This window comes from Arachis ipaensis, chromosome B2 (genome assembly GCF_059453495.1).
Source record: "Arachis ipaensis isolate K30076 ecotype BB chromosome B2, ASM5945349v1, whole genome shotgun sequence".
NCBI classification, from domain to species: Eukaryota; Viridiplantae; Streptophyta; class Magnoliopsida; order Fabales; family Fabaceae; genus Arachis; species Arachis ipaensis.
The window spans coordinates 123,594,934-123,609,374 of NC_142437.1; the positions used below are offsets into that span (position 1 = coordinate 123,594,934).

General features: G+C 34.2%; 2 protein-coding genes and 1 long non-coding RNA gene across 3 annotated transcripts; 1 reads left to right on the forward strand and 2 right to left on the reverse strand.

Moving 5' to 3' along the window:
* Positions 1-1,049: 1,049 nt before the first annotated feature.
* On the forward strand, positions 1,050-4,902 carry LOC148575489 (uncharacterized). The gene is made up of 4 exons (XR_015905028.1): positions 1,050-1,868; positions 1,943-2,056; positions 2,170-2,283; positions 4,653-4,902. It is a non-coding gene; the product is annotated as an uncharacterized LOC148575489 (long non-coding RNA).
* Positions 4,903-10,359: 5,457 nt separating this feature from the next.
* Positions 10,360-12,095, reverse strand: LOC107626354 (aspartic proteinase nepenthesin-2-like). Its single transcript, XM_016329223.3, has one exon. The coding sequence runs from the start codon at positions 12,065-12,067 to the stop codon at positions 10,604-10,606; it is 1,464 nt and encodes a 487-aa protein (XP_016184709.1). The 5' UTR covers positions 12,068-12,095; the 3' UTR covers positions 10,360-10,603.
* Positions 12,096-13,105: 1,010 nt separating this feature from the next.
* Positions 13,106-13,971, reverse strand: LOC107628600 (uncharacterized). The gene has a single exon (XM_016331228.3). The coding sequence runs from the start codon at positions 13,895-13,897 to the stop codon at positions 13,106-13,108; it is 792 nt and encodes a 263-aa protein (XP_016186714.1). The 5' UTR covers positions 13,898-13,971.
* Between the last annotated feature and the right edge of the window lie 470 nt (positions 13,972-14,441).

Below are 14,441 nucleotides of genomic sequence, written 5' to 3' on the forward strand. Positions count from 1 at the left end.
GTGAAACAAGAAGAAACGCATCAAGATTATCAGTTTCACTTTCACATATGACCTCTTTGCACTCGCAATCCCAAACCATAACAAGCCCTCTCCAAATAGCATGAAACTCACAACAGAGAATACTAAAAAGAGGTATACTAGTAGAACAACCTTTCATCCAAATTCACATGCTGTCTCTAATAATACATCCAAAACCAGCTAATTGCTCATTTTCAAAAACGTCTGCATCACAGTTTACTTTACAGACATTCATTGGAGGTGGTTCCCAGTTATATTGCAAAGATGAAGGAATAATATGTTTTTGGTTGGTAACAACCTTAGAAAAATCTCGAGCAGCATGTTGAATTAAGTGGACAATTTTCTCCTTACTCCATGGATCATCTGTCATTGTTCCTATCCCTCCAAATTCACCAAAAGGCCGCTGCAAAGAGAAACTAATTTTTGTTGAGGTTAGAACGAATCCAAGACACAAAATCCAAACTAGAGTCCTCAGCGGTTATTCCCAAATTTAAGCTAATCCAAATCTGACGAGTTTTTTGGCAAGTTCTAAAGTGTAAGACTCAAAACCTTTGAAAAAGGGCTATCATTAGCTAATTTCAAATTAAGTGTTTCTGCAGCTTTAATTTCAGAAATTCCTCTATTAAAGAAAATTAAAGCAAGTTTTGATATATTGAATTTGAAATAAGTTATGATTATTATCCAATTTTATAATTGTCGGATTATTTTCTATATTTAAATTATAAATTTAGCAGTTGTGAAATAATAAGTATTTTATATGTTTTGGACTAAGTAACTAATATTTTGAATATTAGTACTGCTATTTTGGAAAATAGAGAAATTAATTATATTATTTCTAATCTTTAGATTTGGGCATTTTGTTGAAAATAATTTGTAAAAGTAGATGAGCAAATAGTATTTTTCCATATACAATAAGTGTTGGATTTATATTGGATTTCAATTACCATATTATTCTTAATTTTATGTGAAATTACTATAATGCCCTTAACCCTAATTTTCAAATAAGGAAAACCCTAACCCGGTAACCCATTACCCGACCTAGTTCTCTCTCAACCCCACTCAGCTCCCAAAACCCAGCCGCCACACTTGACCTATTTTCCTTCCTTCTTTCATTCACGACACACAGCTTCCTTTTTGTTTCCATGAAGGAAAGAAAAGAGGAGCAGAAAGTGGGAGAAGAGGAACGGGAAGGAGAGGAGAGGAGGAGGACGGCGCCGGCGGGTGTCACTACCGCCGCGCCGTCGCGTCACGCAGAGGCGGGAGGAGCGAGATCTGAGGATGAGACAAGGATCTGCGCCGGTGGCACTGGGGTTTGCTGCCGCCGTTTGATGCCGCCGAGGGGAGGAGGGTCACAGCCACCGCAAGAGGCCTGCCGATGTCACCCTCGCGAGTCACCATTCCCGAGCTGCAGCACCATGGAGCCAGCCTCGTCGCGCCGTCGCGGCTGCCCGCGCTATCGTCGTCGTCGTTGGTCCACCGGGGGTCGCCATCGAAGCTGAGACACGGAGAGAGGGGGTACGCGAGCGAGAAGGGGTCTGAGGGCCTGAAACTGCCGCGCCTGGTCTCATCGGTGAAGCCATGGCCGCCGTCATCGGAACAGAGGGCGCGAGAGAGACAGAAAGCTCGCGGTGGGGGAAAGGACAGGCGCCGCCGTGCTGCACTGAGCTATCGCCGCCGTTCCTGCCGCCGGTAAGCCTCGGTTAGCACCGCCGAAGCTCCGGCCATCACCGTCGCTGAGGAAGCTCACCGGAGTTGCTGGAGGCTGCCGCCGCTCTGCCTGGTTGTGTTGAGTCGCGCCGCCGTGCCTGGCCGCCGGAAAACCCCGCTGCCGTCGCCAGAAAACTCTGCCGGTAAGGGTTTTTGAATTCGGTCTTCATTCGTTTAAGATTCTGGAAGCTTTAACGTCTCTGTATGTGGGTTCCAGGCGCCATTGCCGGAGTCCGGTCACTGCTACTGCTTGAGGTGGCTGCCGGGCTGCTGCCGTTGAACCGGTTCAGAGACCGCCGCTGTTCCGGTTTAGCTGTTTCTTCTTCATTCGGTAAGCGTTTTCAATTTGAAAGCTCTCTAGTTACTATTCTGGCTTCATACACTAAGGTTTTGCGGCATCATTTGCTATAAGATTGAGTTTCTATTGTTATATGTCGTGATTAGCGTTGCTGTGGTTTCCGCGGGAATGGCTTGGAGCCAAGGTTGCGGTTGTTGGTGATTTCGGTTTAAGAGAGGAGGTTACTGTGACGCGTTTGGGTTATGGATTTGCGTTTTGAGGTAGGGGCGCTTTCTAAAAACTATGTCTTATGTATTGGAATTATTACATATGGATACTGATGTGATAAAATGTGTATTTGGTGATTGTATCAGCCTTATGTATTATTTGATTGACTCGAATGTTTATGGATGTTGGTTTGGCTGAGTTGTTGTGTGGCTTTGTGATATGTAATGTTGTGAAGCTGATCCTCTAAATATTTGAAATCTGAGTTTAATCTGTTGAGGATTGATTTGAATTGAGTTGATTATTTTGATGATGTGAAAGATAGAATACTCTTGAAATTCAGCCTGGGTTGCTTTAATTGATTTTGTTTTGATAAATGATTTATTGCTGAACCGATTCTTTAGAGCTTTGGAAATGAGTTAAATCGGTTGGTATTGAGTTGACTTTGAAATGGTTTTCTTGAGATATGCCACTGAGGCGACTGTTGGATTTAGCTTGCTTTGAATTGATTTCTGGTTTTGAGCTGTTGGAAAGGAATGAGAAACGGTTTAGTTGGGACCCGAACCGGGTAGCAAAAGTCCAAGTTTTAAGGGAGGTGCTGCCGGAATTCCTACAAAATCCTAATCTTGTTTAAAACGTTATTTAAAAAGGATTGGATTTGAGAAGTTGTATTATTTGATTTATTAAGAGAATATTTGTATTTTCAAGCTTAATTTATTTAGTGAACTTTATGCCTTGAGTTTGACTTATTTAGAAATGAACTATTTTTACCGTTTGAATCACTGAAGGAAACAATGATGCTCTAATATTGATTTCAATATAAAAAGGGTCTTTTACTGATTTCAAAGGAATCTAGACTTTTGATTGAGTAATTAAGTTTGAGGCATTTTGGAAGAGTTAGAAAAATGGATTCCAAAAAGAAACCTGAAGGTGATTTGATTCAAACGAACCGGTTCCGTTTCAAATGAGTTGATTTTTGGACCGGGTTGGAACTTGTGATTTTGTATGGTCGGTTTCATAATAAATTCAGTTTTATTTACTTGAACCGATAATCCATGATTTTAAGAGTTTCAATGAATTTTAAGGAATTGATATAGGTTGACCTTCCCTAAAGACTTGGGACTCTGCCGAGAAACTTTTGTTATAAAATCCCATTGTTAGATGGGTGATTTTGAATGTTCTCAAAATGAGTCTTTGACTTTCCATGGTTTTGGAAGTTTTGGAAAGAGAATGCCGAGAGTGGCTTTGTTTTAAAAAGGGAACTCACTTTGAGTAAATTTGGCTTACGAGCCTGAGATGATTTGAGAAACGAGATTTCTAAAGCCAAGGCTGAAAAGAGTTGAAACTTGATTTCAAAGTGAAATGAATTCAGAAAATTATTTATGGCTTAAATGCCGATTTCATGAATTTGATGATTTTGAATGTGGAAGTGTTGTTTTGTTGTGAGCCGGAATGGCTGTGTATGATTATGAATATTGGCTGGTTCTGGATTGAACCGAGAGCCGGATGGCTGCGATGGATGTTGATCCATGGCCGAGAATGAAAGCATATATGCTGAGATATTGATAATTGTGATTTGCACTTTCACTATCGGAGATTTGAATTTCCCTAGGGTGGCCGGACATTGTGAAATTTCCGGACGAGCTCACCCCCATAAATATTCACCAGTGATGGTGATGGATAAATATTCACCAGTGATGGTGATGGATAGATATTCACCAGTGATGGTGATGGATAGATATTCACCAGTGAGGGTGATGGATATGGATCATGATTATGATCAAGCTTATATTGAGTATAACTCGAGTTGGGGAGACACGACAGATGGACAGTCCAATGGCTAGCTACCAGGACTTGTCGGGTTGGCTCTATAACCGACAGATGATATCATCAGCCACTAGGGATAGGCATGCATCATATGCATTTATGTGACATTGTTTGGGTGTGCATATTATACTTAGTTTGCCTATGTGATTAATTGCTAACTGTTCTACTTGCAATAACTGTTTGTTTGTGCTTGCATCTTCCTATTTGTGTTTGCTATTGGGACTCTGTTGGACTGTGGTGATTGGTTGTTGTTGGATTGTTTGGGCTTAGGGCCGTGGTTGGAATGAGATGAACTGATGGTTGATTTCGGCTTTGTGTTTTTGGTTTGGAATAAAATATGAAAGGCTATTTTGGTTCAATTTAGATAAACCTTTTTGAAAGGCTTTTGATGTTTTAAAAATTGAACGGTTCCTCTTTCAGAAAAGATTTCCGACTTTACTTTTATTGTAAACCGTTGTTTTTGAAAAGAGGCATAAGACGGTTATTAATCACTGATGCTATTATCTTCACGTATCCTATTACAGTAATTCCCAAAAACCCTCTACTGAGAACCCTTTCGAGGATGATGTTCTCACCCCCTACATTTTTCTCCTTTCAGGATATGGGCGCAGAAGTTACGAAGAGTTTATTTAGTTGTTGTTGAGAACTCTGTATTGCTTTAGTATATTTTGTACCCTCGCCTTTATCTTGATATGTTCTGTAAGAGGGATAGGAATTGTATTGGATAATGCTTGTAATATTATCTATGTATATAAGTGTATATATGTATGTACTCTTTATGAGTTTTTGTAATTTGTATGGTATTTATGGATGTATGATATCAGATGAAAGTATCTTTTGGATCGGAATTGCGGTTTAAAGTTTTAAACAGGCTCATATTTTAGTATTAAATAGTATAAAAGTCGTCGTAATGTCCGAGCTATCAGAGTCGCGCAGCCGTAAGTGTGAACTTTGGTAGTTAGGGTGTTACATAAAGCCGTGGTTAATATCTTTTAGAGCAAGATAACATCTCTGACAAAAATTAGAAGTAGCTAGCAAGACCTCTTTAAAACCGGTAACTAGCTGTGGGAACTCCGTTGTTGAGACAAAACCAGAGCAAACACTTTATCTTCTCCGGTATCCTCAAGCGCCAAAGCCAGAGCTAATTTTCATTATCATTTTAGCCAAATTTCTTCTTCAATAGCCATTCATACCCGCTTTTAGTCGAATAGATGAGAGTATTTGAGTTTGTCCAAAACCAACCTGTTTTATCTCCTGCCTGCTTGATAGGATCAAAGAGCATCAAATCAAGTTTAACTTCTTCCAAAATCATTGTGCAAAGAATATCCCACCGCCAATGTCCATAGTGCCAGACATCTTCTAGCTTCAAATGAGAATCAGAGATGTGCACAAAAGGATTGAGACATCCTACCTGTACACCAATCAAAATCATCACGAAACTTTTCTATTGTCTTATAAATCGCTCGCCAAGTGTTTGAAACATTATTAGAAAAAGTGGGTGAAAAGCAAGACCTCTCTGATAAATATTTTGCCAGCATAATTCTTACCCAAAATTTATCTTTATTATGCAGTAATTATCAAACAAGCTTTCTTAATAAAGCAAAATTTACACATTGGGTATCTCTAATTCCTAAACCTCTATATTTTCTTGGAGTGACAACTTTACTCCACTTGACATAATTTAAATAACGCTCCTCCACCTTTCCCTTCCACAAAAATTATCTAAGCACATCATCTAAATGCGTAATGTTTAATTATTAGTTTATTAATTTTAAATAACTTTTTTCTTAAAATAATTGAACACGTGTGACTTAATATTATATAATTATCAACTCTACTACTTATTGTTATTATTTTACTTGTATATTTTTTCTCTTAGTACCCTTAAGTTTTCTTTCTTTTTATTTTTTGGGTTTTTTTTAAGTATTTATTACTGTAATACATTTAAGTAACTTCAAGTTTCTATTTTTATTTTTAAATTTTAGGTTAAATGATTAAATCAGGCATAGTATCATTAAAATATTTTTATTTATATGGGCCGAAGCCTGATAAATTGCATCTGACCTCAATCCAAAACCTTGTGTTCATTAACCAAGGTTGGTTTAATTGTTTGAATATCTTTGTGTAGGGTCAAACTTGAATACCCAATATCAAGACCCAAAAAAACCCTTGAATACTCAATATGATGGACTGGGCCCTTTTTAGGTCCAATTGAAAAAGACAAAAAAAAAAAAGCAAAGAGGATGAATTATTAGTTTATTACTTTTATTTAAGGTTACTATTTATTATTTTTGTTAGAGTATAATTAGGATAAATTAGATTAATTAATATTATTTCAGGAGCAAGAGGACCAAGGTGAGGTTAACTATGCTATTGAAAAAATTTCAGCTGATTTTGGAGAAGCTTTAGTAGTTCATCAAAACTTGAATACTGCAAAGGTAACAGAAGATGAGAGTTGGCGACGCTATAACATCTTTCACACAAGATGCACGATTGAAGAGAAGGTTTGCAATATTATCATAGATAGCAGAAATTGTGAAAATGTTGTTTTAAATTATATAATAGACAAACTGAAGTTTCCAATCGAGTTACATCTTCATCCTTACAAGTTACATTGGTTAAAAAAGGAAATGAAGTTAAAGTAACAAAGCGATATTGTGTTCAATTTTCTATAGAAAGCAAATACAAAGACAAAGTGTAGTGTGATGTCATTCCAATGGATACATGTCACTTACTGTTAGAACATCCTTAACAATATGATTTTCGAGCTATTCATGTTGGTTTTAAAAATATATACTCCTTTGTTAAAGATGGCAAGAAAATCATATTAACTCCGTTATAACATGTAGATAGTCAAAAGAATCCAGTTGAGTTATGTCTTTTCACATCTTTTAAGACCAAATGTACTTACCAATAGAATCTTTCACCAATATAAGATAAGCCTTTTTCAATTCAGGGAGAATAATACAAAAGCTTTTTTCAACTAGGGAGAATAATGTAGGAGCATATATCTTTATATTTGTGTCATTAATTATAGTAGTCTAGTTTAGCATATATTATTATATTGTGTTATGAGTTAGTCTCACATTGCTCGAGTCATGAAGGTTCTCTCTCTCCTACTAGTATAAATATGCATATGTATCCTTTTTGCTTACGAGGATGCTAATCGATCTAATTGATCCTAATTATACTAATAATTTTATTATTTAATTACTCTATTATTTTCTATAATTTTACTAAATTTTTAATTAAATTTTTATACTTTTTTCAATTTGATCCTTATATTATTTTTAATTTTATAATTAATTTTTTTATATTAAAAATATTAAAATTAAAAGAATATTTTTTTTAAAAATATATGCGGTCAAAGAACTAAAAGCATGCTAAGAATTTAATTAAAAAAATATAAATATTTAATTATAAATTTAATAAATTTGTAGAAAACGAAAAATTAATTAAACCTTTTATATATTGTCCCTATAATTAACGGTTAAGATATTTAGTAGTTAAGTTGACAAAATTGTAAACGTTCTGCCCCTTTTTGTTGGACAAAGAAAGAATTAGAAACTACTCCATCATCATTCACTCTTGATGATTCTTACCTTCCAACGGGGCCTTATTGTTGCTGTAACAATCATAGCATATTATTATAGCAGCTAATTAATAGGAAAGGCATGTATGTGCAAAGTAGAAATTAATTTGGGTTAATATAGTAATTAGTTTATTAGTTTGTTTAAGTAAGTGTGAGAAATTATTTAAATTTGTCTATTGCACGCAGTAATCGTTGGCCAACAATAAATCTTTAAATGGAATTTAGATTCACGATAAATTTGTTCTTAATTTATTGGAATAGAAAATACGGTGTGAAAAACAAAAAAATATATATATATGTGCAAAGTGGTGGATATAAATTATATGAAAATAAAAATGATATACTTTCCTTGTTTAGTAGTACACGAGTTTAAATGAATATAAATCATTATATTACGAATAAAGATAAATTAATCTCCTTCAATAACGATAAAAGAATTATTTCATTTGATACGAGTAATTCTCAAAATTATTTTAAAATAATAAAAATGTATTAAAAACTAAAATATATAATTTAAAATTTTTTAAGATCTAATTTAAATATTTACTCTTTTATGTTATAAATTTATCATTCATATCGGTTGACCATATTAGACTGTCTAGTTGCATGCATGGTATTTGAATTAACATTATTAGGGTTCACGTATATGAGAAGACCATGAAATAAAACCGTATGAGATTATACTAATTAATTAGGCTACTAATAGAATGCCTAATTATATTGAGCTATGCATAAGAAAAAGGAGACCATCAAACTGTTCAATAACTTATGCTTTAAGCAATTCAACAATCTAAAATCCCATATGATGCATTAATATAATAAGGTGAAAACTCAGATGTAGTTAACTTTACGTGAAATTGATAATTGAGAGTCGTTAGATGAAATTTTAGTCAAATCAGTCAAATTATTTAACGTCTCTCAACTATCAATTTTACGTGAATTTGACTCTATCTAAATTTTTACTATATACTAAATAAAAGAAATGGTTTATTTAGTAAATGAACGAACCCTATTGGCTGCTACGTACACTAACTACTCTATCTTTTTATATAGTGGAGTAGAGGTACGCAATTCAATTGAAAGCCACCCACGACTCACTTTAATTTTAGGTTTTACATTCATACTTTTTCTCACAATTGTCTTTGGAGTATATATATTATTAGGAACAATTACTATTACAATAACAAAATTTTTACTCATAATAATAGAGTTATAACTTTTGCTAACAAAAGTTCTATTACAGATAGTAAAATATTTTTATAAAGATATTATAAATGTATTAAAAATATATATAACCTTTTTTAATTTATATATACATCCATGCATGCAACAAATAAGTAGTGCCATTCTTGTGTAAGAGAGGACAAAAAGAAGATGGAAAATAGTTTATAAGAAGGGAGCAAAGAATAAATCAAAGATAACAAAAACCCTTTATTAAGTAGTCCCCATATTGAAAGAAAACTTTCCGAAAGAACATGAAAAGAAAAAAAAATGACCCTTTTTGGAGAGCATATCATTTTTTAAAACATAAATCTCTTAAGCAAGGAAGAACGAAGTGAGAGGCTAAGGAATATATATAATGACAATTGTATGCATATATAATTGCTTCTGTGGGAAGAAAACAAATAAAGCACTCCAAGGATCAAATTTCAAAAGTCAATAGCTGAAACAATTAACAATTTGTAGCTTTTTCACTTTTTTGCATGGATATATAGGTCACTATAATCACCTTATGATGTGTGCCACTCCTTTTGTGTGTGTTATATATCAGGAGAATTCTTTTATATGTCATGAAGATTACATTCTTTGAAAAATGGACGGAATTATGATGACATGAAAATAACAAGACTCAAAAAAAAATTCACATACCCCCCTTCTCCCAAAAAAAAAATCATTATTAAGATTAACACCCTTGATCACTATTTCAAATTATATGAATTATGGGCACTCATTATCTTTTGACAAGATTCAAAAAATAATGCATCGCCTTTTTTCTTTTTTTTTTTTATCTTACATAAAAGGTGAAAAGACTATATTAGGGATGTTTGAAAAGTTTTAAAAGTAATTTTTTGAGCTTTTGACTTATAAAAAGTAATAGTATTAATGTCTGGTATAATTTTTAAAACAAAAACATAACTTTTTAAAAAGTTATTTAGGAGTTTATAGAGAAGTTAAAAAAACATGACTTCTCTCGTAATATTACTACTTTTTATCACATTTCTATAAAATAAACACTTTTAGAACTAAAAATCCAAACACAAAATAACTTATTTATAAACTACTTTTAATATAATTATTTATTGTTTAAGCTATTTTTTCAAAAATAACTTAATTAAACTGTTTATCCAAACTGAGCTAAGTCTATATCAAAATCAGCCACTAAAATTAGCTATCAGTATAAAATATATGTTGAAATATAAATACACATTAAAAATAAATTAAATCATATATATATTTATATATAAATATATTAGTAGCTGATTTTGGTGTATGAATAACATTTTTAAATGTGAAAATATTTTAGGTAAAAACTCAAAAAAAGTTAACTTCACATTAAATTAATAGCGAAAACGATTAAATAATTTGATTAATTTAACTAAATTTTTATTAAATAATTTAATTAATTTAACTAAATTTTTATTTAATAATTATCAGCTATCAACTTATAAACTTCAATGCAGTTGAGTTTCCACCCATTATTTAAACAAAAGAATGCTAATGATAGATTATATTATCCAAATTGCAGTCTATTATATATATATATTTCTTATTAATAACCTTAAGATGATAAAATCATTAAGCTTTGATAAAAAATAGACAAATAATTAAAAAGAGTAGCATATATGTTACTACAGCCATGCACTTCATAGTTAAAACTACAACCGCCACCCACGGCCATTGTCTCCGCCGCACATTCTAACATTACACGGTGGCGCTAATATATAATTCTCCTATCACTAACCACTGCGTTTACAATTTTGACGCCGAAATCCAAACTTCTCATTCTCCAAATCATATTCCACGTAGAAATTCTGTTGCTGATAGTTCCCCAAAATCACCGCAGGTCCACGCGCCGCCGACGCTGTCGCCGCAAATCCTTCATCGGAAACAATTGTAAAACACGCCACGTCAGACTTTGCTCCAACAAAAGAAAAATAATTTTCTGGCGGGAGAATCATCTTGGCGCCGCCTCTGAATTGCAATGTTAGAGCCGGAAACGACGTCGTTTTGTTGTCGGCAGCGACAATGAAACATGGACTCAGCCCTGAACGCTTCTCAACCACCCTATTCCTCGTGAGATTCACTTGGTTCTCGAACTCACGCGCCACCGCATCGAAAATTGGCTTGTCCATGAACGTGAACGTGGTTCCAGAATCCACTATGGATCCGCCGTTTCCGGCGGAATCCGGTTCTAGAAGATTCGCCGGAATCTTAACATGTTTCACACCAACAATTACCTTCCGGATTGGAATGTAATAGTAGGTCGCAAATGCGGTGTTTTCCCCTGCCGGATTTTTTTCGAACGGCGTGTAACTAACGCCGGCGGTTTTTCCGGCCGTTCTACCGCCATGCAAGACGAGGTCGGACCCCTCTCGGGAGTCGTCGAAGCGGTGAGGGAGTAAACAATAAGAAAATTTCTTGAGGTTCATCTGACGTGGCAATGACTCTGGTCCACGTCCTAATCCGACTATACCTGCAGGTTGGTACATGGAAAGAACGGAACATCCTACAAGAAAATTAGGTACAATTTTTTTGGGGAGATTTAAATTCTCCAAGTGGAGAAAGCCCGCAGTTATGCCCAGTCCATACTGAACTGTATAGGCTGGACAAATCTGCGAGCAATTATTTTGTTTACTTTCTTGGCAATTTTGACATTCTACGTTGGGCCCGAAAATCCATGAACATTTAGGGCTTTTGCATCCTATGAGCTTGGAAGTGGAGGATTTCTTGGGAATGAATGTTGAAATCTTGTTAGTGTCTATGTTACATTTGGAACATAGGTAATGAGATGAACATGGTAGCCATACAAGGCTGCTTCCTGTGTCCAAAACAAAAGAGAATGTTTGTGGTGGTGTTCCAAATTTAAGGTCTATGGAGTACCCTCCATAGCTTTTAGGCTGAACTTGGGTTTTGATGATGGAGGGATATGAGCCTTTTTTGGCTTTATGGTGTTTGAGGTGGTGGGCTCTTGTTATGGAAGCATAAGCATGGAGTTTGAGGGATTGGTATTGATCTAATGAAGAATTAGGGTGGTTCTTATTATTGTGCTTGTTGTCTGTGAATAATAATGGAGATAGGGGAATGGTAATAGTACTGGTGTTGTTATTGTTTGGTGTGGTTATCAATGATGATACCATTGAAGTGAAGATGGTGAAGATGATAGAAATGAGAGAGAGAATTTTGTATGGAGAAAAAGCCATTTTGGACAATGTGTAAGGAAAAATTGGCAATGACAAAGTTTGGGTTTTCTAGGGTTGTTTATTTATAAATTAAAAAAGAAGGTTGTGTAGCGAAAAAAGTTGTAAAAATAAGAAGATTCTTCCATAACTATATCAATTATTCAATACTTTAAGCATATGTCTATAATAAAGTTAGATTTTATTAATTAGCTTTCTTACATTTACTTAACACTAATAATCTTATTAGCTTTTACCATATGTCTAAATATTATACTTATATTCTTAAGAAAAGGGTAGCTAGGATTGAGAAGAGAATCATGGTCCACTTAAGCCGTAATATATATATAATAATTCACATGAAGAAGGAGAGAATTTTACAAAGCGTGTCACACATTAAACGGTAGTTTGAGGAATCAATGCTAAATTGCTAATTAAGGGTGACATATATAGCAGTGTGTATATATACCTACTCAACTTTGTTTAATTTGACTAACGTTCATAACCATAGAATTAAAAATAAATATAAGTTTATGCATAAACTAATATATACCATTTATTGGTGAGTATATAATTATCTTGTGCATGGCTAAAGACTAAAGTTGATGTTCTCCTCTCAATTGGTATATAAGCATCAAATAAAATATTCACATGTGGCAGTTGCTTTTCTTTTTGCCTAAATGTGAAAGTAGTTTGGATGTATCTTTGGTGGTTGATTTGGCATCAGTAATTATTTGTCCAAAAGGCTTGCATTCTTTTTTATGAAAAAAGATTATTAGTAACAGATTATCATTTGCAATTTGCCTTAATGTATCAATTGATAGATTGGAGGTAAACATCTAAGTTTTATCAAAATAAAATGCTGGCCATTATTATTGAATTTAATTTTGATATATTCACGGTATAAAATATTGAATACATATATAAAATTACTTTATACTAACATGGCATCAAAATTAAATTCATATTATTATCAACACTTGTGTAAAGAAATATATTCAGCTAATAATAACAGAACCTTAGACCCAAGGAAAAAATTCAGCTACTTTGCTGGCTTTGCAATTAGAAGACATCAGGAGGGAAATGCCGTGGAAAGGAGTTGGGGTTGCTCTGTTGAGCTTGGTTCAAATGCATTGCCAAAGCATAGTTGTTCACTTCAAAAGTTCTGATCTGTTCCTGATATTGAGATACTAACTGCTTCAACTGCTGCAACTCTTGGTTCTTTTCCTCATAATCAGAGAATCGCTCATGTTGGATTCTAAATGCATTTTTGAAAGAATTCCTTTCCTTAGTCAGCACCTGAATTTGCTCCTTTAGCACCAAATTCTCCTCCTGAACATTTGTTGCTTCAGCACTTACACGGGCACTTATTGATTTCTCCAGGGCTTCTAACATTGTAGCAGCTCGAGCTCTAGCATCATCAACACTAGTAGCAACCATCATTCCTCTTACGAAAAAGTCAACCCATTCTGCACCATCTTTAGGAAGGTTGTCCACTGGCGGCAAGTTATCAGATGCAGAACGTCCATCATCTTCTTCCAATTTATCTGTGTCCGCATTAACTTCAACTTGTGGTTCTTCAACAGTTCCAGTATTTCCATCAGTAGTCCCCAAGCAAAGCTCGTTCAGCCTCTTGATGGCAGCATCTAGATCATTGCCATTGCCACATTCCTGAAGTACTCTCTCTAGAACCAGCTCATCCATGTGAGGGAAAAAAGTTCGAAGGCGATCAATGAGAGAAGGAGGAGTGAATCGAATCGATGATGATGAGTAACGTAGCTTCTTGGAGTGTGGCGGCGAAGGGGCAAGTTCTTCGAAGAAAGATCTCTTGCTTCCGCACACGGCAGCAGACATCGTTCAAAATTCCGATCGTGGTTTCCCCGCTCGGTAATTCAGCTCCCCCGAAAATCAATTAACCCCAATTGCAATTTCGATTGGAATAAAAAAGATACGAATAATAGTTCTAGTGTTAGGGTTCGAAGAATAAAACGACGAAGCCCAATTAAAATTGAATAGAAAGAAAGCGGTTTTAGATTAAGTGCGGAAGAGAAAAGATTGGAAGATGGAATAATTGGATTGGAATATATCTATCTACTTATTTACTTAATATACTAAAATTTGGTTATTTTCCGACTAATAAAAGTGAGATGTCGATCTCTGGTGACTTCGTTTTTCCTCTAAAATGAATGCACTTTTTTCTATTCTAAATTATTTTATAAAAATATTTTTATTATAATTATATTATAATTAATATTTAATGAATAATTCATAATTATACTAATTTATGAACATATCTTTATTATAATTATATCAAATCAATATTTAATGCATTATTAAACTACTTATCAATTATCAATTAATAATAATAATAATAATAATAATAATAATAATAATAATA

Excerpts from the sequence above, each read along its gene's own strand:
- LOC107626354 (XM_016329223.3), bottom strand. The coding sequence starts at position 12,067 with ATGGCTTTTTCTCCATACAAAATTCTCTCTCTCATTTCTATCATCTTC.
- LOC107628600 (XM_016331228.3), bottom strand. The coding sequence starts at position 13,897 with ATGTCTGCTGCCGTGTGCGGAAGCAAGAGATCTTTCTTCGAAGAACTT.